Source organism: Volvox carteri, assembly GCF_000143455.1.
Source record: "Volvox carteri f. nagariensis unplaced genomic scaffold VOLCAscaffold_64, whole genome shotgun sequence".
In the NCBI taxonomy this organism is placed as follows: domain Eukaryota; kingdom Viridiplantae; phylum Chlorophyta; class Chlorophyceae; order Chlamydomonadales; family Volvocaceae; genus Volvox; species Volvox carteri.
In genome coordinates this window covers 476,486-496,509 of record NW_003307607.1, presented here as the reverse complement: position 1 = coordinate 496,509, position 20,024 = coordinate 476,486, and the positions used below count along the sequence as shown (strand labels likewise).

General features: G+C 56.1%; 2 protein-coding genes across 2 annotated transcripts; both read left to right on the top strand.

The window, feature by feature from the left end:
- Nucleotides 1–452: 452 nt before the first annotated feature.
- ponA (pontin) lies at nt 453–7,844 on the top strand (the record flags this gene model as incomplete). The annotated part of the gene is made up of 12 exons (XM_002956708.1): nt 453–914; nt 1,601–1,691; nt 2,584–2,660; nt 2,925–2,993; nt 3,548–3,598; nt 4,028–4,083; nt 4,561–4,621; nt 4,932–5,009; nt 5,359–5,448; nt 6,338–6,444; nt 6,915–7,101; nt 7,614–7,844. Exons 1-12 carry the CDS (start codon nt 645–647, stop codon nt 7,842–7,844), a joined length of 1,368 nt encoding a protein of 455 aa, XP_002956754.1. The 5' UTR covers nt 453–644.
- Nucleotides 7,845–14,233: 6,389 nt separating this feature from the next.
- Nucleotides 14,234–18,787, top strand: VOLCADRAFT_107370 (uncharacterized protein; the record flags this gene model as incomplete). The annotated part of the gene is made up of 6 exons (XM_002956707.1): nt 14,234–14,651; nt 15,220–15,652; nt 16,060–16,156; nt 16,385–16,551; nt 16,922–17,050; nt 17,900–18,787. 6 exons carry the CDS (start codon nt 14,234–14,236, stop codon nt 17,997–17,999), a joined length of 1,344 nt encoding a protein of 447 aa, XP_002956753.1. The 3' UTR covers nt 18,000–18,787.
- Nucleotides 18,788–20,024: the final 1,237 nt, after the last annotated feature.

Genomic DNA, 20,024 nt, shown 5'->3' with positions numbered 1-20,024 from the left:
GCTTGGACTTCCGTGGTCACCCGTACGCAAGCGAGCGATGCTGGGGGAAGGGAGTCATGCTTCTCGAGATCGTAAGGAACACAATCTTGTTCCCACTTTGAGGCAATGGAAGTCATTCGGGGCCAGGGGGGGCAGGAAGGTGTTCGTACTGACACGCGTCCCGAACAACCGCGGTTCGGATAAATGGGGAGAGAAGTCAAAAGAGAAAACAGGCGTTAGGTAGGTGTTGTGCGCTTCACATGCGGCTTCGGATAGGAAGGCCATGTGTGAACCAGGGTCTGGAAGCAGGCGTACGACACGAAGGGGACGCGCGGAAATCTACTGAGCAATCGCTATGGATTTCAAAAATTTTGACTTGACCTTTGTTTGTCAATTGCTCTTACGTGTCGCGGTGCAGTTCTCGACTGCCTGGCACCTTTGCCCTTATGCAATATCATAGTAAACTGTCCTTGCTGTAAGCTTATAGTTCACTGTTGATTGCATGTAATGTTTGCAATTTAAGTGCTGCAACAAGTTTTCTGTGACGTCTCAGACCATCCGTTGTCGATCGAAGTGTCGAGTTGACCACCCTGCGGCGCACGGCATCTGAACGCAAAGAGTAACTTTCACGGCTTTCCTACAATTTTGTAACAGCCCTCGCAAACATGCGTATTGAGGAAGTTTCGTCGACGACAAAGACTCAGCGCGTGGCAACTCATACGCATATCAAAGGCCTTGGTCTACAAGATAATGGCACAGCACTGCCCTTAGCAGCGGGCTTTGTCGGCCAAGAACAGGCTCGTGAAGCTTGCGGCGTAGTGGTGGACTTGATCCGCCAAAAGAAAATGGCGGGCCGAGCTCTGCTGCTTACTGGCGCTCCTGGAACTGGCAAGACAGCGCTAGCACTTGGCATAGCACAGGAGCTGGGCACCAAGGTACGCGTCCTTGCACGGCAAGGCGCCACGAGGGGAGCTGGCGCTGGGGAGGGTTCCGGTAATTTGAAGGGGGTTCCGGAGTGGGAAAAGCCTTCTCCGCCGGATCATTTTACCGGCCACATCTTTGCGCACCTCGCACACCAGCAGCCATAACACCGTCATATCTCGCGGACATCCTTTGGGCTCCCCGAACGATCGTCACTTTTGTTAAAACCTTTGAAAACCCTTTGAAGATGACTTTCTTCAATACGTCCCTTAGGGTCTATGTTCCCAGAGCACAGTGCTGGGGATGCCACGCCGCTTCCTGGGAGGGATGGGGGTGTTGGGGTCGGTGCTTCTGAACGAGTCACCGCTGGGATCACAAGCAATGAACAGCCGGTACAATGTGCGTATGTGTATATATGGATGCGAATCTGACCGGCCACCACAGCTACCGCCGAACCGGCCGTTCAAATTTTTTTAACGGACTCTCCCTCTTTACTGCAAGTCCATGAAGCCAAGCAAACTGTCCCCACAAAGGAATAGTTCGAAGGTCGGAGGATCTGGATCCGGACACGAAACTGAGCTCCAGGGTTGAAGGGGTGGAGGGGTGAAGTCCGCGGGGGGCTGCCGCCTCCAATTAAAGTAAGAACGGAGTGTGCGGAAGTGATACGGGTTGGTGCTGCCCGGCCGTTGTGTGTCCTCAGGTCCCCTTCTGCCCCATGGTGGGCTCCGAGGTGTATTCCTCCGAGGTGAAGAAGACGGAGGTGCTCATGGAAAACTTCAGGAGGGCCATCGGTAAGAGGGGGGTGGGGAGGAGGGGAGGGAAGGGAAAGACGAACCACAAATGAGTGAAGCTGCTGCCAGGGCAAGAGTGTACCAGACGTAGAACTGGCCGAAAGGCGTCCGTGAAGACGGCGACCTCGGAGGGGAGGGAAGGGAAGTCGCCGATGGGAAAAGCAGATGTGGTGGGAAGTGGGAAGGAAAGGATTGTGTGCGTGTTGGTAGTGTGTTAGTGAGTGGTAGTGGGTGGGTGGGTGGTAGGGGTGGTAGTGGGTGGGTGGGTGGTAGTGGGTGGGTGGGTGGTAGTGGGTGGGTGGGTGGGGCCCGTTTTCACCCAACCACTATCACCCACCGTGTGGCTAACAAGGAGTAACAGGAGTAGCACTGAGGACCTGGGCGGGACCCAAATGGGCGCTCATGAGGGGTCGTTAGCTGGTCGAGCTGGGAGCTGGGACTGGTCATACGTGGCCACTGCATTGGCGGGGAATATGGCCGATGCTAATGGACGGACGGACTGCTTTAACTTCGGCTGGCTGGCTGGCTGGCTGTCCGGAGAGTGTGTCCACTGAGGCTGCGCATGTTTACATGCAGCGGCAGGGAGGGGAGGACGGATGGGGCTTGAGGAGGATGGAGGCTGCCGCCCGCGGATGTGCAGCATGTCGCAGCAGTCGCCTAACCCCACCACCCCCACCAGCGAGATAGGACTCTCCCGGCAAGGGGGGTAAAGAAGCAGGGGGTGCACCCCTGTGCACCCCTGAACACAGGCCACCTGCACCCGCCGCACCCAACCCCTCCCTCTTTCTGCTCACGACACACCTACCGCCGCACCGCCTTCCCCACCCGCTACACGGCAACGACACAGGTTTCTTTTGTTCGCCTCGGCCCCCTCCTTAACTCCTGGCCCCAGGTTTGCGTATTAAGGAGAACAAGGAGGTGTACGAGGGGGAGGTGACGGAGCTGACACCCGAATACACGGAGGCTGTGGTGGGTTGGGGCGAGGGTAGCCCGAATCCCCGCAGGGAGGGGTATCGCGGGAGAGGGCGGGGGTTCGGATTTGAAAGTTAGCCGCTGGAGGGGGGAGCGACGGCGGTCCAGGCCTTCTTTAATGGGGTTAAAAGGGAGAGAGAGGGGGGTGCGCTGTCGCGCGAGTCGTCCCGTCTGTATGTCTTTCTGTCAGTTCGGGTGCTAGGCTTCCTAAGCCTCCGCTCCCCTATATAATGCTGGTGTATTGTTGTGTATGTACGGCAGGGTGGCGGGTACGGCAAGGTGGTGAGCCACGTGGTCATCGGATTGAAGACGGCCAAGGGGACCAAGCAGGTGAGAGCGGGGGGAAGAGAACACGTGTGGGTGTGGGGGGGTGGTTGCGGTGGTTGGCGGTTTGGTTTCTGTTGGTGGGCATTGGGGGTGTAACCGTGTTGCACCGGGGGTTGAAGGAGACGGGACGGCATTACGAGGAGTGAGAAATAAAATCTAAGACACACTCACACACGAACTGAGTACAGCATTCGTAAAGCGGGGTAGCTGCTGTGTTGGTGGGCGTGTGGATGTAGGCTTCAGTCCCCCGCTAGCCTTGATGCTTCTGGCGTAACAGTCTATATCCTCCTTGGCATCAGCTTCACTCGTTCATGGTTCGTCTTCCCCCCTAGCCTTGCCCTAGTCGCCCATCCCTACCCCGATATGTGCATGTGTTAAAATATGTTCTACCCACTCACCCTTCCCCCTTCGAAGGGGTGACGCATGACCTTTTCCGCAGTTTTGTGACCACTTCTTCCAACCCCTTGATCTTTCCGGATCCCTCTCCTTCCGCGGCTGCTCCAACCCACTGATCGGGCCCCCCCCTCCTCTCTATGCGTGTTCGTGGCACTCCGCAGCTCAAATTGGACCCCACCATTTACGATGCGCTGCAAAAGGAGAAGGTGCAGGTGAGGGAGTTGGGAGGGAGTTGTGGTGGGAGCGCGACAGGTCCGGCCTCGCAACAACGCGCTTGTAGGGGGCCCCGTGGAACTCGTCAGCGGGGGCTCATTGCGGGTGATAAGAGCCGACATACCGACATACTGGCATTCCATTGCGACATTTCCTAGTAGTAGTAATAATAATAATAATAAGCGTCTCTTCCCTGGTGCTAGCTTCCCCCTACCTTGTCTCCCTCTTTTTCTTTCTCCCTCTTTTCTTTCTCCATCGATTTCATTGTCGTGTTTTGGCAGTCTCCCCTACGCGGCCTACCTAGGGGAGGTCAAATGTGTGGGGTTTGAGTCTGTGTGGATTTCCCTTTCTTCGAAATCCCCCTCCTGACCGCGCTTTTCCCCCCTCCCCTCACCCCCTTCACCCTTCCATACCCCGCGCGCCCCCAGACGGGTGACGTCATCTACATCGAGGCCAACAGCGGGGCAGTGAAGCGCGTGGGCAGGTGGGTGACCGACTGGATGGCTGGGGGGGGGCGGGGGTGACTGGCCGGGGTGAGGGGGAGGGGGAGGGGGATCATTTCACCCCTAACGTGCCAATAACCAGGGTCTGTCGACTGGGGACGCGTCTGGGACCCCCTCGCCCCAACCCCGCACCGTTCCCTTCATAACCGTACATACATACTTACATACATACTCTCGCGGCCCACAGTGTAATCTAAGTCGTACGTACATACATACATACATACATACATACATACATACATACATACATACATACATACATACAAAACGTTTCCGTTGCCATCCATGGGGGCAGTTCACGAGCACGTATGGAGGGTCATGTTCGAGTACGCGGCGCTTCCTTTCTTGACTTTCCCCAAGTCTTAATGTGTCACTTTAATGGCATATGCTCTGTACTTACAAGGCACACGTACGTCGCGGCTCAGATTATTCAAAAATATACACGTACACACGCGCAGATGCGATGCGTACGCCACTGAGTTCGATTTGGAGGCGGAGGAGTACGTGCCGCTGCCCAAGGTGAATGTGTGTCGGAGGGAATGAGCGGGCGGTGTGGGATGTGTATGTGTTGTGGGATGTGTGTGTGGGGGAGGGGGAAGTGGGAGGAGGGGATTAAGAAATTGGATAACGGGGCCATCCGGAGGGGTTGTTTCGGAGGGGTCGGATGGGAGACGGCGTTGGGATGAGGGAAAGGAAACGAACACAACATTACCTTTGATACCAAATAAGGCGGTATCGGCAACGGCAGGACCGCTCCAACCGCCTTGACCGGTATAGTTGCCCCAACCGTTCTAACCGTCAATCTCGCCCACTTATCTGCCCCTCACAGGGCGACGTGCACAAGCGCAAGGAGATTGTACAAGATGTAACGCTTCATGACCTGGACGCGGCCAACGCCCGACCTCAGGTGTGTATGAATGTATGTATGTATGTATGTGTATTTGTGTTGGTGGCGGCTGGTGGAGAGGGGAGAGGACATGCCTGCATACGAGTGTCAAGGGAGATGGGAATGCGTGTGTATGTATGTGTGTGTGTATTCGTGTATGAAGGAAGGGTGTTCAGAGGGGCGGGAGGAGGGCGGGAGCAAACCGGGGGCTTCGTTTCTCATCGGACGGAACAAAGAAGGCATCCGTCGGAAGGCCTCTCTCTTCCCCCTCTCTCTTTCTCTCTCTCTCTTTCTCTCTCTCTCTGGCTTTAATCCCCTGCTTGTTCCTAACGCACTCACCTCTACACACACCCACACGCACACCGAGCAGGGCGGTGGTGACATCATGTCGGTGATGGGCAGCATGCTCAAACCCAAGAAGACGGAGATCACGGACAAACTGAGACAGGAAATCAACAAGGTACGTACGGCAGAGCAGATTGCAGGTGGAGTTAAGGGGGGGTAGAGAGGCTGTTGGGGGTTGGGGGTGCGGCGGGGTAGGCTGGGAGTGCTGCTGCCTGCTGCCAGGGAGGTTGGTGATCTCTGATGGTGCTGGTGCTGGTGCTGCTGCTGGCTCTACTGCTGCTGCTGGCTCTACTGCTGCTGCTGGCTCTACTGCTGCTGCTAGCTCTACTGCTGCTGCTGGCTCTACTGCTGCTGCTGGCTCTACTGCTGCTGCACCTTACCGTGGTGGTGGTGGTGACGACGGTGGTAGGGAGAAGAATGCAAGGAGGAGCGGAAGGGGGGCTCAGTATTGGCGACACGTCCAACGCAGACTGCACCAGGCACCAGTTGGTTAAGAGGGGGGTTCTGATAGGGTATGGGTAGGTAGTTAGGCAGGTAGGTAGGTAGGGTATGGGTGCAGAGGAAAGGTAGGGATAAGTCCCACGTCCGTCATCCCCTGTGTCCCCCAGCAACACACTTCACACATATATACCTGTCTTCTTATCTCCTGTCCAGATCTCTGCACACCTGCGCCCCTCTGCCAACCTCTATACCAAGTGCAATCTCGCCAATCGAAGCAACTGCCGCCAAGTACCTCCTCACACTGCCCCCCACACACACAACTAATTTCCACGGCATTACCTTACCTCTCCCCCTTTCCACTATCTCCTTCACCTCCGCCTCCACACGTGCTCCTGTTCAGGTGACGTTTGCTTTCTTTTATCACCCTGCCCCCTTCCAACCCCTCCCAACCCTTTATCACCTCTTCCCCTCCCCCATGTGGGGTCCCCCATGTCCGTGGTTCGTCTTACCCCCCTTGTCTCCCACTCGCTCGTGGTTCGTCTTTCCCCCCCCCCATGCCCCAGGTGGTGAACCGCTACATCGACCAAGGAGTGGCCGAGCTGGTCCCCGGTGTGCTGTTCGTTGACGAGGTGCACATGCTGGATATCGAGTGCTTCACCTACCTGAACAGGTAAAGGGAGGGGAGGGGAGGGGGATAGGGAGTGGACAGGCTTGGTGGGGTGAGTGGATGGGCCACCGCGTGGCCGCATACACATGTGACATCGATTACGCGCGTGGCCCCGTATGAAGTGGTGTTGTGTGTGTGTTTGGGTGTTGTGTGTGTGTGTGTCTGTGTGATTCTTTGAGGTGTCACGGGGCCATTCGGGGCAGCTCAGGTGACCGGCCAGCAGCAGCGGCAGCGGCAGCAGGTTGAAGAGAGCGCGTTTGGCTCTCTCGGTGTCGCAGCCCCGTTCTCATCCGCCGCTCTCGTCTGGTTACCCTTTTGGCGCTCTCTTCGCGTCCAAGCACGTCGAAGCCCCCCCCCGGCTGCCCAACACGTAGCCTCGCACCCAACCTTGTTCCCTAACACACGGATAACACGTAACCCCCATATCCCCCCGAAACCCCCCCGCCCCCCGGGGGCCCCACCCATGTTGTCAGAGCCCTGGAGAGCTCGTTGTCCCCGATTGTGATCTTCGCCACCAATCGAGGTCTTTGCACCATCCGCGGCACCGACATCACCTCCCCACACGGCATACCGGTGGACTTGCTTGATCGCCTGGTCATCATCCGTACACTGCCGTACACGCTAGCGGAGATGGTCCAGATCTTGGCCATTCGTGCGCAGGTATGTGCATATGTATGTAAGTATGTATGTGGATGTGTTGTATAGTGTATCTGAGTTGGTTTTTATGAGGCGGGGTTTCCGGCTATGAAGGGCACGGGGGGTTGGGGTGGGGGGTTGGCGGGGGCACATGCCCCGTCTGGGTGCGTGTGTTCACATCACCCTGCAGACCTGGTGTCATGGAGAACAACAAAGCAGCTCCCCTTTAATCCTTGTTACGTTCCTACCTCCTCCTCCTCCACCAACACCCTCTTGGTTAACACCAACATCAACACCGCCACCGTCACCAGCACCAGCACCCACATTTGCGTGTTCTCCATTCCCCACTTCTTGCAACTCCACCTCCACGTTCCCATCCACACAACCCCTTACTGGCCCCTTAATTTTCCCGCCCGCCTTTCCCATTCCGTATTCCCTGCCCGTCACATGCATACCCCTCTCCCCCCCTTCTCTCCCCCTCTCTCCCCCCCCCACACACACACGCACACATACACACCAACCCGCACCGCACCCAGGTGGAAGGTATCGGCATCGACGAGGAAAGTCTCGCCTTCCTGGGTGAGGTAGGGGAGCGCACCTCCTTGCGTCATGCCGTACAGCTGCTCACGCCCGCCTCCATGTTGGCTCGTACCAACGGCCGTGACGCCATCTCCCGCGGTGATTTGGAGGAGGTCGACGTGCTGTTCCACGACGCCAAGTACTCGGCAAGACTGCTGGCGGAACAGGCCGACAAGTACATCAGCTGAGCAGGATGAGGCGGAAATGGAGGAGGAACAGAAGAAGAGGAGGAGGAGGACTTACTGCTTGAGAGGAGCTGACAGCGGGGGTGCCTGAGACTGACTTCAGCGACGGCGGGTGTATTGGCGGGCTGCAGCCTCAGCGGCAGTAGCGGAGTCAGCAGCGTAGCTGAAATAACAGTAGCAGCATCAGCGGCAGAGGTGGACACGGACACCGCTGGTGGTGGTGGTGGTTGGTGGTTGGTGGTGGCGAGATAGAGTAAGTTTGGCAAGGTGGTGGGTGGTTGTGTGCCTGAACTAACAAAATCATATATATGTATATGTGTATTTGTACATGTGCGAGTGTGTGTGTGGTGAGGGGGGACAACGAACAGTGCCAGCCGATTATTGCCGTGAGTGTTGGGGTGGGGCGTATTGGTGCAGAGGTGCAGGAGGGCGTCATGATGCAGGCCGAGGGCTGAGGCCTGCCGTCGCGTGGACGGACGGTGTGTGGTCCTGGTGACGGCGGTCATGGTGATGCAGCATAGCGTCACGGTTGGCTGTCCTTCGTCTTCTCCAAAGGGGAACCCCCTTCTTCATCCCCTTAGCTGGCAGCTTGAATAGCTGGCACAGCAGATGATGTAGGTGGCACGTATCAGCTGTGGCTGAGGCGGACTGTCAGGGCGGCGCACGCCGCAACTCCGGCATGGTGCAAGTCGTCGCATAGGTTTGGGTCCCCCACAGCGGTTGTAATCCTGTGAGCTGAGCGTCTTGACTGTGAGCTGTCTTGGCGGGCGAGCGGGGAGAGCGGCGGGCTCCGGGTAAGGAGCAGCCGCATCCTGCCCGGTGATGCAGGGAAGGCTACAGCGCGGACTAAGGGGGCCGGGATTTCACCTTCGGGATTTTCTTCCACCGTCGAATAGAGCGCAGACAGCAGCCTGGCAGCTCCTGCAGCTCCTAACCCCCTTAGCTGAACACCATTCCATCAGCTGAAATGTCAAAGATACGGTACTGGGATGGCCCGGACCTGCCCTGCCGGCCTTAAGCTCTGAACCACCCGCGGGGGAAAACCGCTTTTTAGAAGTAGCAAAAGTGGAAGGGCGCGGTTATAGGGTAGGGGTGAAGGAAAGCCGTGAAGCCGTGATGAAAGTGGCTCCGGCCGTCTTTGTCAATCATGGATTGTGTCCAAACGCTTCCAGCTGTTTGTGGCTTTTGCTTTAGTTTGGTGGAATTTGGGATGGCCAGTGGTCAGGCGGGGCATCATGTCACCGCGACTGTGCCGATTTTTTTATCGGTCCAACAGGGATTCCATTACACGGCCCTGGGCTGCCCCAATTGCGTGGTCCCAGACCGAGGTTCCGCCCTTTTCCTTGCGTTGTGTTGTTCGGAAATAAGCTGTGTTTTGGACACATTCAAGAAGGGAAAATGAGTGGATTCTGTGCGGCCTCGCGAGCCTGGGACCAGAGGTACGCAGTAAGGGTCAATTTTTTTAACACTCTCGGGTACCCTCGGTCATCGACTGTCGCATCTCCCAGCTGCGGCTAACCCCCCTGTCTGCATTCCCGTGACCGAACCGCATTCCGCGTCCAACCCTGTTGCGTCCCTCAAGGCTGAGATGCACAATTGCATCCACAGCGCATCAGGCAGGCAACCGGTATACCTTACAAGCATGCTTCTCTGTGGAGCAGCACCAAAACATCTGAGATTGCAGCGGGCGGGTGTTTTCAGCTGCATCCAATGTTTATCGTTATACCAGTCGCATATTGGGTTCAGTACTGTTAAAGTACTAAGATTACTAACGCACAGCGCACAGGCAACAATGTGCGTTTGCAACCTTGAGGATTGAGTGCCTTGATAACCGTTCGTCTCTTCGACTCAGATCAGACCGATTACGTTCCTCCCACTACGAAGATCGCCTACAATATGTACAGCTTGGAAACAGCTGTATAACGCACCTCGAAGTGCGGGAAAGTGTGTTTCAGACTGCCCCACCTTGTTACCTATATCGGTTGTGACGACAAGAGCAGATGCAGACGACGGACTGCGATTCATGAACTAGAGGATGAAAACAGAAATAAATTCAACAAATATTACGACAACAAACCGACTTGCAAAGTAAACGATTAGGTCTTATCTTGTGTAAAGTAGTATCTATGTCCCGAGCAAGGACCCGAATAGACTGGGACCTTTTGTCGGCCATGCATGGCGTTACTTAATAATAAATTACAGCTGGATATAAATTATTACCTCGATTTCAGATTCATTTACATGATCGATAGTGTCCCGATGGTATAACGACCAGGAAACTGCCCGACAGCAATCGGAGCAGTTTATACATTCCACACAATGAGGCCGAGGTGCTTCGTACGTCTAAGACCATGCCGTAAATAGAGACACCATATCTGGTTGTTCAGATGCTCAGAACAAGTGGTGTCTCTCGGCACCATGCATATTGTGGGCATACTCACCTTTCGCTGTATACATAGAGGCGACAGCACTAGCAGCAATACGTGTTCGTGTAGCTGCGCTCTGCATGTTCGCCACTGCAGGGCTGTTAATTGGACACTAACCCGATAGCCACCCGATAGCAAAACAGTGTCATGTCATTCACCGCCAAAAACCTTGCAATGTATTCCAGCACCACCGAGCTTCGCGATTATCAAAATATTGGGGCAAGCGAAAATCATTTACCGCAACCTCGACCAAACCGGGGCGACCAGGAGCTGCTACCAGGGCCTCCACGGCCGGGGCCGTTGCTGCTGCCGGTTCAGGGGCCCTTTTTGGAGAGGCGCAGGAGGCAGCAGGGTCAACAGCTGCCACCGCTACTATCGCTGCTGCTGCATTTACGCCAAAGGTGATGGAAACGGTTGCAGCAGACGCGAGAGATGCGGCGGTGGCAGCAGCGGCAGCAGCGACGGCTGCGGTGACACCGGTGGCAGCGGCAGCGACGGCAGCGGCAAGGCGGTTTAGACGCCTCAGGCGACGGCCTTCCGCTCGCAGGCGACGGCCCTGGTGATCCTCACAACCCGGGGGATGTGTCCACCACTTGCAGAATCTGTCTCGAGAATCAACCGCTGGAAGTCTTTCACACAATTGGTGAGGTCGCCGTATCGCCAACTAAGCTTTTTTAGGGGCTTAGTTACTCCTGGTATCGCACTTACCTCTGGTGTTGGCGTAATTACAACAACTCGGATCTTCGAGCTTTGTTTATATAGCCCCCCTGGAAAACGTGTGGAATAGTAGGATGGTATTGCTAAACTTATACCTTCGGATTCCCTCTACTTTGGTTTTCGTAAGGGACTCTGACTGATGACAAGGGGAGCCAGAATGACCTGTACTTGGTAGCTCTTCTTCTTCTTCTTCTTCTTCTTCTACTTCTTCTGAGGGTATAAGCTGACCAACCAATATTTTCAGGGTCGGGTTACGTGCGTGAAGTGCGTCCCTGAGCCGCCGCATGCCATCAGTGTTTACCCCGGTCCCTGCTTCCTATTGAATATGGACCATCCTGCTGATCTCGATGGCATTTACCACCACCACCTGCCCGGAGGCCCTCCGCCGGCTGGCGTCAGGGGAGTTCGTCAGGTGCCGCAGTGGCTGCAGCAGCAGTACATGCTTGGGCCGCAGCTGCTGCTGCTGCTGCTGCTGCCACTAATGCAAATGCAGTTCCATCCACCTCCAGAAGCGCTACTTCAGCAAGAGCAGCAATATCAGCAGGAGGTCGACGGCGAGGAGGAGGAGGAGGAGGAGGAGGAGCAGTACATGCATGCATACCCGTACCTGTACCCACACCAGGATCAACAGTACCTGTACGCGGATTCACGCCAGCAGGAGCCGCACATGGAGTATCTGTACCAGGAATATCTGTATCAGAACCGGCTGTACGATGATGCTGATCAACAGTTTTGGTTTCAGCCACAATCAGTAGCGGCTGCAGTGCCAGCAGCAGCAGCAGTTGGTGCTCAAGCCTTCATTGCAGGAGACCCCGCCCCGGCAGCCGGTGCCGCTACCTTGCCCATGGTGCGGGCGGCTCCCGTGCCCGTAACCGGCCGTAACCGGCAGGCCCCGGGGGGACTCCTCGGCGCTACCAGAGGACGGGCTACACAGGCGCCACACCACCACCCGTCAGCCCATGTACGGCAGCCGCAGCTGTAGCTGTAGCAGCCATGTGCCAGGTGACTGGCACCAGCACTGGCACCGGGGGTGGTGGCAGCAGAGTCGGTGGCAGCGGTGGTGAAAGGCGGGTACCACAGCCCTCAGCGCCCTGGGACATGGACGCAGGGCATGAGGAGATGCAGCAGGGGCGCCACGGTCCTGTTCGGTATGACCGGTTGCATCTGCCCTTGCCAAACACGTTCGGGCATCAGGCTGCTGATGGAAGGGCGGTCCTGCTGGATCGTGGTCAGCAAACGATGATGATGATGATGATGAGGAGGAGGGAACAGCACCCGGATGGCTTTCGCCAACCGGCACCACAGCCGCAGCTGCGAGTGCAGGAACTGGTGGTGCCGGTTATTGGCCGCAAATGCAGCTGCCGCCTCAACCATCGCCGCAGATGCGGCTGCAGCCATGCCATGGGCCATTTCTATGAGCAAAAGTCATGTGCAGGTTTGGGCCGCTAACACTGCGCGTGATGTCGCACCCGACGCAGCTGGGAAGGCCGCCCTACGTACTGTGCTGGTGTGTCCGATGATATTGTTACCGCTTGTGATCATCAATGGTTACAGTGACGGACTTTTTGGCTGCCGACATCTCCCTTTGTTGCCGCCCTGGGTGCTACCCTGCCATTCTGAGAGGTAAAGAAGGTGCTGTGTGGTGCCCGCAGTGACCACCTTTGGTGCCACTGAATGTCTTCACGTCGAGAGCATTAGGTTTATAACACAGAGGCCTTAAGTTGAGCGGCGAATTATAGAGAGGGACTGCAGTGACCGGTGCGGGTGTTCGTTAGCGGCGACTACCTTACGTCACAAACTAGGTGATTAAGATGACAGCAGCGCTAGCGGTGACATCATTACAGTGGTTGCATGGTTGATGCAGTAGCAGCGATAGCGATATTCACGGATGGAAGCAGTGGTAATGGTGTTAAGGTGGTGGTGGTGTTGGTTGCGGCGGCGGCGGCGGCAGCGGCAACGACTTTGGCAGCAGTAGTGGCGTCGGTAGTGGCTGCAAGGGTGGTGATGGCGGTACCACTGCGTAAGGTGCCCTGATCCTTAGTTAGCCTATGCCTGGCCTCTCCTGGCTGTGAGCAAGTTGCTCGCCCGTTCTCATATCTCGATGACCGTCTGATCTCTGCTGCGGGCGGGGCTGCCCGCCATACCGCCATACCGCCATACCGCCATACTCGTCATGAAGGCGGGAAGCGTGGGTCCGTCATGTCCTCATGTCCTCATGTTCTCATGGCGCCTTGCAACGCGCATCTTCTGCCGCTGGCGGCGGAGCTCTGCATTGCGCAGGGCTGCGCAGTTTATGGCATGTTACATTACAAAAGCTTACATGGCATGTCCTCTGCCGTTGCTCTGAGATTTGTCTATCCATCCATCCATCCATGTGGCCCATTTAGTCGTGTTGTACAACATGTGACATTGTGAGTTACGACCGGTTGCATCTTGTTACACGGGTAGTCTCACTTATTGCTAGGAGGCGGACGATGGCGAAGGAAGGAAGGAACTTAGGAAGGGCGAAGAAAGGGAAGGATTTTACAGAGGGAGGAGGGTGTGCTCGCGGGTTGGTGAGATGGCGGCTGGCGTCGGTCATTGAGGGAGTCAATGTTTTGTTTTTGTCGAAGGGCGGGTAGTACGTTTATTGTTGCTGGTGGCTTATGTGGCATTCTTGGTGATCCGATCTAAGCTTCTTAGACTAAAAAGATGTGCGGTAGACCAGGCGTCCAAGGCCGGGGCTGAGGACCTTGCAAGTGTAACCTTGCATCATGGATAATTGTGGAACGTTTGCATCGTGGTCGTATGTTACCAATACCATATTATTATTAAAGGGGTTCGGCAAGTCGAGACACTGCTTCAAAGATGCAGAAACGCATGTTTCGTGCTCCGGCAAAATGACATGCTCTAGCAAAATGATATGTGCTCCGATTCGCGGCGAAACATGCAGGATAGCTCTCTCTCGAAATCATAGTGCGGTTTCTACCTTTAATAGGATAAGGGAGCTAGGCAATTTCCTAATGCATACGAATCGCGAAGGAGGCATGTATTTGTCGGTGAGTAACTTCACATTTTACAATCATTGCTCCATACTTCCTCTGCTTTTTTCCAGATGAACTGCAATAACTAAAGAAATTTTAACACTGAATAAAGTGCAGGATAATTTGCATTTGGAATGAACTGTTGTGCTATCGTCGCCAAAACTTTATCCCTCTGACTTCATTCCTAGGTGTAGTTGGGTTACACAGGATGCGGGGACATCACAGCATGCCTTATCGAGTGCTGCAGGCTGTCGGCCTGGCAGCACTCACGACCTGTCTGGTCGCCATTTATTTCCGTCAGCAGAAGCTTTCAGCTATCCACATACACCTAAACACACATGAAATGGAGCATCGTGATGTCATTCCTGGCGATAAACAAAAGACGACGGTCAAAGCGCTGCCCGCTTTGGCGGAGCCCTGGGGATCACACCACATGTTCCTCCGGCAGGCACCCTACGACCCCTGCCCAAAGCAGTTCATAGAGGGCACCTGGACATCTAAAAGGTCGATGGGTAATGCCACTTTGCCACTGACTCTAGAGGCACAACGCGAGATTCACGAGCATCAGCACCCCCCCGATTGCTCCAAAGCGAAGTACCTTGTCTACGCAGTACATCCCAACGGAATCGGCGCTGTCTTTCACGGTGCGCATACGTGTACTACAGCTATGGCTCTGAGGGGTCGCTACTGCCGTGCTCTGCGCGGATTATGCAAAACCCAAACCCGCACACGTACACACAACCCCCTGACTCCATCCCGCGACTTAGCGCCCGGGATGTTTGTGGAGGTGATGCGTTGGGGTGTTATGCAGCTGTCCGCTGCAACACACACATACACGCGCGCGCGCTGTGTTCGTGACCTCACAGTAGCTTCCGTAATACATTGGGCCATCGACCTTGGCTCTACACACTGTCCAAACATTGCCCCGCAGATAACACCCTTTTTCCCGCTCACACTTCCCCCCACCATCACCCCCACCTCCACCCCAGCACCCCACGAAAACACAAAACACACACACACATGCGTACCTCTCGGCAGTTCAAAGCACACCAATCATATCTTTGACGGCCGCCTAACAGGCTGACCCACCCTCCTCTCCTCTCTCCCTGCCTCCCTGCACGGTAACCCAGCGCCAAACACACTTTGCCTTTCCCCCTTCCCTCCGCCCTCTTCCTCCGACCCTCCTCCCCAACCTCCGCGCCAGGACCGCAGTCACCGGTGTCGCGCTGCACCTGGCGCTCGATCTTGGTCGCGTGTTCGTAGAACAATCGGGAACCTTCCTCACCGGCCACCCCAAATGCAATGGAAAGGATACCCTGGACTCGTGCTACTTCCTGCCCTTCTCCGGATGCCGCCCCACGGAGGAACAAATGAAGTCCGCTGTCACGATAAGCTTCGAAGACGAAAACCTGTTAGTACAGCCGGGCGCCGACCCGACGACCCTCCACGCCAATGCTGCTGTTGTGATTGCCACCCACGGGGCCCTGGTCAAAATCCGGGCGGCGGCGCCTCGCCGCTTCCAGGCACGTCTAAGCGCCACGGCTATGGACCCCAAGAAGCACTACTACTGGTGGCGGGCGCAGTCTGTGGCGTACATGTTGAGACCCAGGCCGGAGGTCCTGGCGGACCTGGAAGAAAGGCGGAGGTGAGAGAGAGAGAGAGAGAGAGAAAGAGAGGGTGGTATACGTAGGTGCGGGTTGGGGTGGGCGGGTTTCGGGGTTTCAAGGGGGGGGATCACCCCTACCCAACCCCTACCCTATCCAACCCAACCCACCGCACCGCCCCTGTGAGTTGTTGAACGGGGCCACGACAGCTCCCTGAACCCCTTCGATCTACCCCTTCATGTATTTCACCTCTTGGATTTCATCTCTTTGATGGTTTTCTTCCGAACCCTAAATACCCCTCCGTCCCTTCTGTTTACTTCCCTGTGGAGGGGAGCAGAATAGAATAAAGGTATGTTACCTTCTAACCCCGGTCCCTGCCCCGTGATTGCTTGGCCTGGCCCCCCTCCGCCTCTGACGACCTGCCCCCCGGCCTGAGCATCTCCCGCAGTCGCTTACTGGCGGGTCCCACGCCCCTCCCCGGCTGCATAAGCGTTCATGTACGGCACGGGGACAAGGGCGTGGAGGCAGAGGTGTTTGAAGATAAGGTAATGTGGTGGTGGAGGGCGGTGGGGGGAAGGGGGGAAAAGGGGGGAAGGGGCAGGGGGCGGGGGCGGGCAGAGGGCTCACTACTTATAACCAGCCAGGCAGAACAGGCAGATAAGCATGCAGACGCATGCAGAAAATCTAGCAATCTCGCAATTCAGCGGAACCATTGGGGTCTGAAAGTAGATCCTTGTGCCTTTCTTACGGTACACGTGTTCGTGGTACGGCAGATGTACGACGAGATTGCGGCCAAGCTTCGCGCGCTGGCCCCGTCCTACTTCACCGACCAGCTGTTTGTGAGTACTGAGGACCCCGAGACCATTAACTACTTTGTGAACCAGACCAACGGCAAGTGGCACACCGGCTACACGGCGGGAGTGCCGAGGAAGCCCGACAGGTGTGAAAGAGAGTGTCTGTGTGTTTATGTGCGTGTCGGGGAACAATCGTACCCACGAAACAAAGAATGAATGGGCGACGCCCCAAACTGCAAAGTCCTCAAGGGCGCATGGGAGGTTTACCTAAGGTTTCCCTAAGGGTCCCTAGGACGCGAGACAGTAGACGTGGACATTGGTGGCGGGGAAAAAAGGGGTTCAATGTGGGTGGAGGTGGAGGGAACGTTCGGTATCCTTGCTACTACCCCTTCGATCTTTATGGAGCTCCCGTGCCTCTTCTCTCCACCTTTCCGTGAAATGCCCATGCTACCGCCTCCTCCGCCCCCTCAAACCCTCGGGCGGCTGGTCCCTCTTGTTCCGGGTCCCGTCCCGAAGGCACCGCCCGAACCTGGCCTACATGGCTGAAATTGGCTACTACGAGGAGATGCTGAACTCGTTGCTTAATTTGGACTTGGCACTGGAGTGCTCGGGCTTCGTGGGCTCCATCTTCTCCAACTGGGTTCGGTGAGGGCCTCGGGAGGCGGGGGCTGCTGTGTGTGGGGGGGGGGGTAGGGGGAAAGACGAACCACGAGCGAGTGAAGCTGCTGGGAGGGAGAGGGGGGGATATACGAGGGGATATACGAGGGGATATACGAGGGGATATACGAGGGGATATACGAGGGGATATACGAGGGGATATACGACGGGATATAGGAGGGGATATACGAGGGGATATAGGAGGCAAGAAACATGGGAGAAGGACTGCTGATTTCGACGTCCAAACCTGTACACTGCTGAAGTCCAAAGCAATGACGCGACTCCGTGGAGTTTGTACCAAGGGGGGAAGGGAGGGATGGAGTTGGCGCTGGCGGTCGTAGGGAAGGGGGTTAGAGGGCGGGTTGTTGTGGAGAGAGGGAGGTCGGGCGGTTTGGGGCAGATGGCGGGGGTCTCGTAGCCAGGAGCTTGTCGTGGACAGGGGTGCGGCATGGTCACGTGTGGCTCTGGTATGGACCGATGGAGCAGCGGGGATATATGTGTGTGTGTGTGTGTGGTGAGTGGAAATTTGCCTGCATGCCTGATGTGTCTGTTTGTGTCGTGTCTGTCTTGGCTCTGCATTTGGACGCGGAACAGCGGTGTGCCGATACACCGGACTCCCTCCCCCCGCCTTCGCCGCCTTCCTCCCCTTCCACCTGTTCCTTCCCTGGATTCGTATGTTTGCTGGGCCCCTCCACACACCACCTCCTCCTCCTCACCCCCGTCCCCTCCAGCTGAGAGCCCTCCATGCCCGCCGTACCGCATTCTTGTTTCCTTCCTTCCGACCCCCGATCCCCTGAGTCTGATCCACCTCCCCCGGACGCCCCTGACCCTCTGTAGGCTCATAGACGAGCTCCGGGCCACCATGCGCTGCAAGGCCAATGCAGTCTTTGCGGACGTGCACTACCAGAACCCACACGAGATGGATGTCAACTGGTAGGAAAACCCCAAGTAGAGACCAACCCTGAAAGAATGGGAGAGAGGAGGAGAGTTTGGGTGACTCTTCAGCCCCTCTCCTCACATTTCTTGGTCACCAGCGGTGCTGGTGGAGCTTGCGGTTACTACAGCGTGGGGCGATCAAGGAGGCTCCCGCAAACTGGCGGCTTGTTGCAGTCTGCTAGCTAGCCCCTACCAACTCCCAATCTAGTGGCAAGTCTTAGCTCGGCGGTATTTTCTCCCTAGAAGCCTTTCGACCCTGCTTGGTAAGGCCTTCACAGGGAAAGACTAAGGGGTGGTATGGGGGGCTTGTTTGCGACTTAAAACATTGCTGGGCATTTGGGCCGCCTTGATTTGGGTGAGGAGGGAGGGAGGTGGGAGGTGCCCCAGCGGGTGCAGGGGGTGACTAGGGATAATGCGTGTGGGTGTCGTAAACGTGCATGCCAGTGAACGAACTAGCAAGGGCTAGGGTCCCGAGAGCAGGAGGAGCGGGAAGTGTGGCGGCCATCTCAGGAGTTTGGTGTGTGGGGTTCTATGGCGGTTGTCAGGATGTTACACCGATCGTTTCCATAGATCTATGGGGATGGCACCCGCCTGGATGGGGGGCAGCAGGCTTTGGCCTGTGGAAGGGGCCGGCCCCTAGGAAAGAAGCTACTAGAAGGGTAGAGGCAGTCCGTGTGTTTTGGGTGTGTGTGGATTAAGGGGTCCTTTTTGCCCTCGCGCGTGCGAATCCAGCGGCTCTCGAGACTGGCGAGGCTAGCTTGATTTTGGTTTTGTCCTTGCGATCTCCGGTACATGCGTATAGGCGTGACCGAATATTCCAGAGCAATAACCGCTGAACCGCACAGCTGTGACGACAGCAGCAGCAGCGGTGGGCGATAGCTGTATAGTAGCAGTGTCCAGCGTGGCGAGCGGGAAGCGAGCTTCAGGCAAGCGGATAGCTGCGGGAAGAGTACCCAGATGAGTTAAAGATTTCAGTTATAGGTTCAATAGCAGTTTTTCGGACCTCTTGATAGTCCTGGACTTTAGCGTCAGTCAGCATTTCATGGCAAGCGTTGGATGGCGAGAACTGTAAAGTACAATGTCCGGGCGCGTAATTGAGGACCTTGGTTAAATGCATGATGCCTGTGTGCTCTACAGGAAATAATCGACGATGCATCTGACTTCCAGATGCGTTCGGTCCATCCACGGTGCTCATATGGCGTGCCTTTCTAGCGCAGCGTGACGGCGCCTATATCTTCTCAGCACGGCGACCTAGCGTATGAGGGGATATCCGGGAAGCGCATCGGAAAGGGCAACTGTGAGCAGCATACTGATCTTTACAGCATCCAAGACGAAGAGGTCGTCGCCCAACAGTTGAGCTGAAGGCCGGCTGGCTTCTTCAAGGAGTGCCATCACCCCGTACATTCAAGCAGCTAAAGCCATTCACCACCCATGCATACGTGACAGCTTGGGCCAAGAACCAAGATCGAGAGATAAGGACGGAACCCAATGAGACTGGACTGACAATGATGCCACGAGCTCTAGATGGCTTTCAATAGCTGTATAGCCGTACACCAACCTCACCTGGTCCGTAGGCTACGTAGCAAACATTGTCACCGCCGATCAGCAAGAAATTTGGTTCGCGTGTAATCTACCACGTGGCACAAGGACCACAAGCAAGTCTTGTGAAGTACTATAAGGTATTAGGAGAGTCTGTTCTGTGCGATCCAATACGAATACGGATTCAAGGGACCTGTACGGTGTCAGCGGTTGGGGTTGTTCCGGTCCTCCGTTAGCGGGCGACAGAGCGGGCACCGGGCAGTGGGGACAGGGCATTCTGCACCCTTTTCCGCGTTCCCGATTATTAGTTTTGTTCTGTGTTTGCCACCTGATTGGATGGCTGGCTAGGAATTTTGAAAACCGTTGCTTAGCCAAATTTCCCCACCTGTCCGTGTTAGTTTGGTTCCTATCACATTGTTTCCTTATGAAAAACGTAAATTTGTAGATCAGATCTCACGTTTTAAGAGTCGCTGATATCCATAACAGA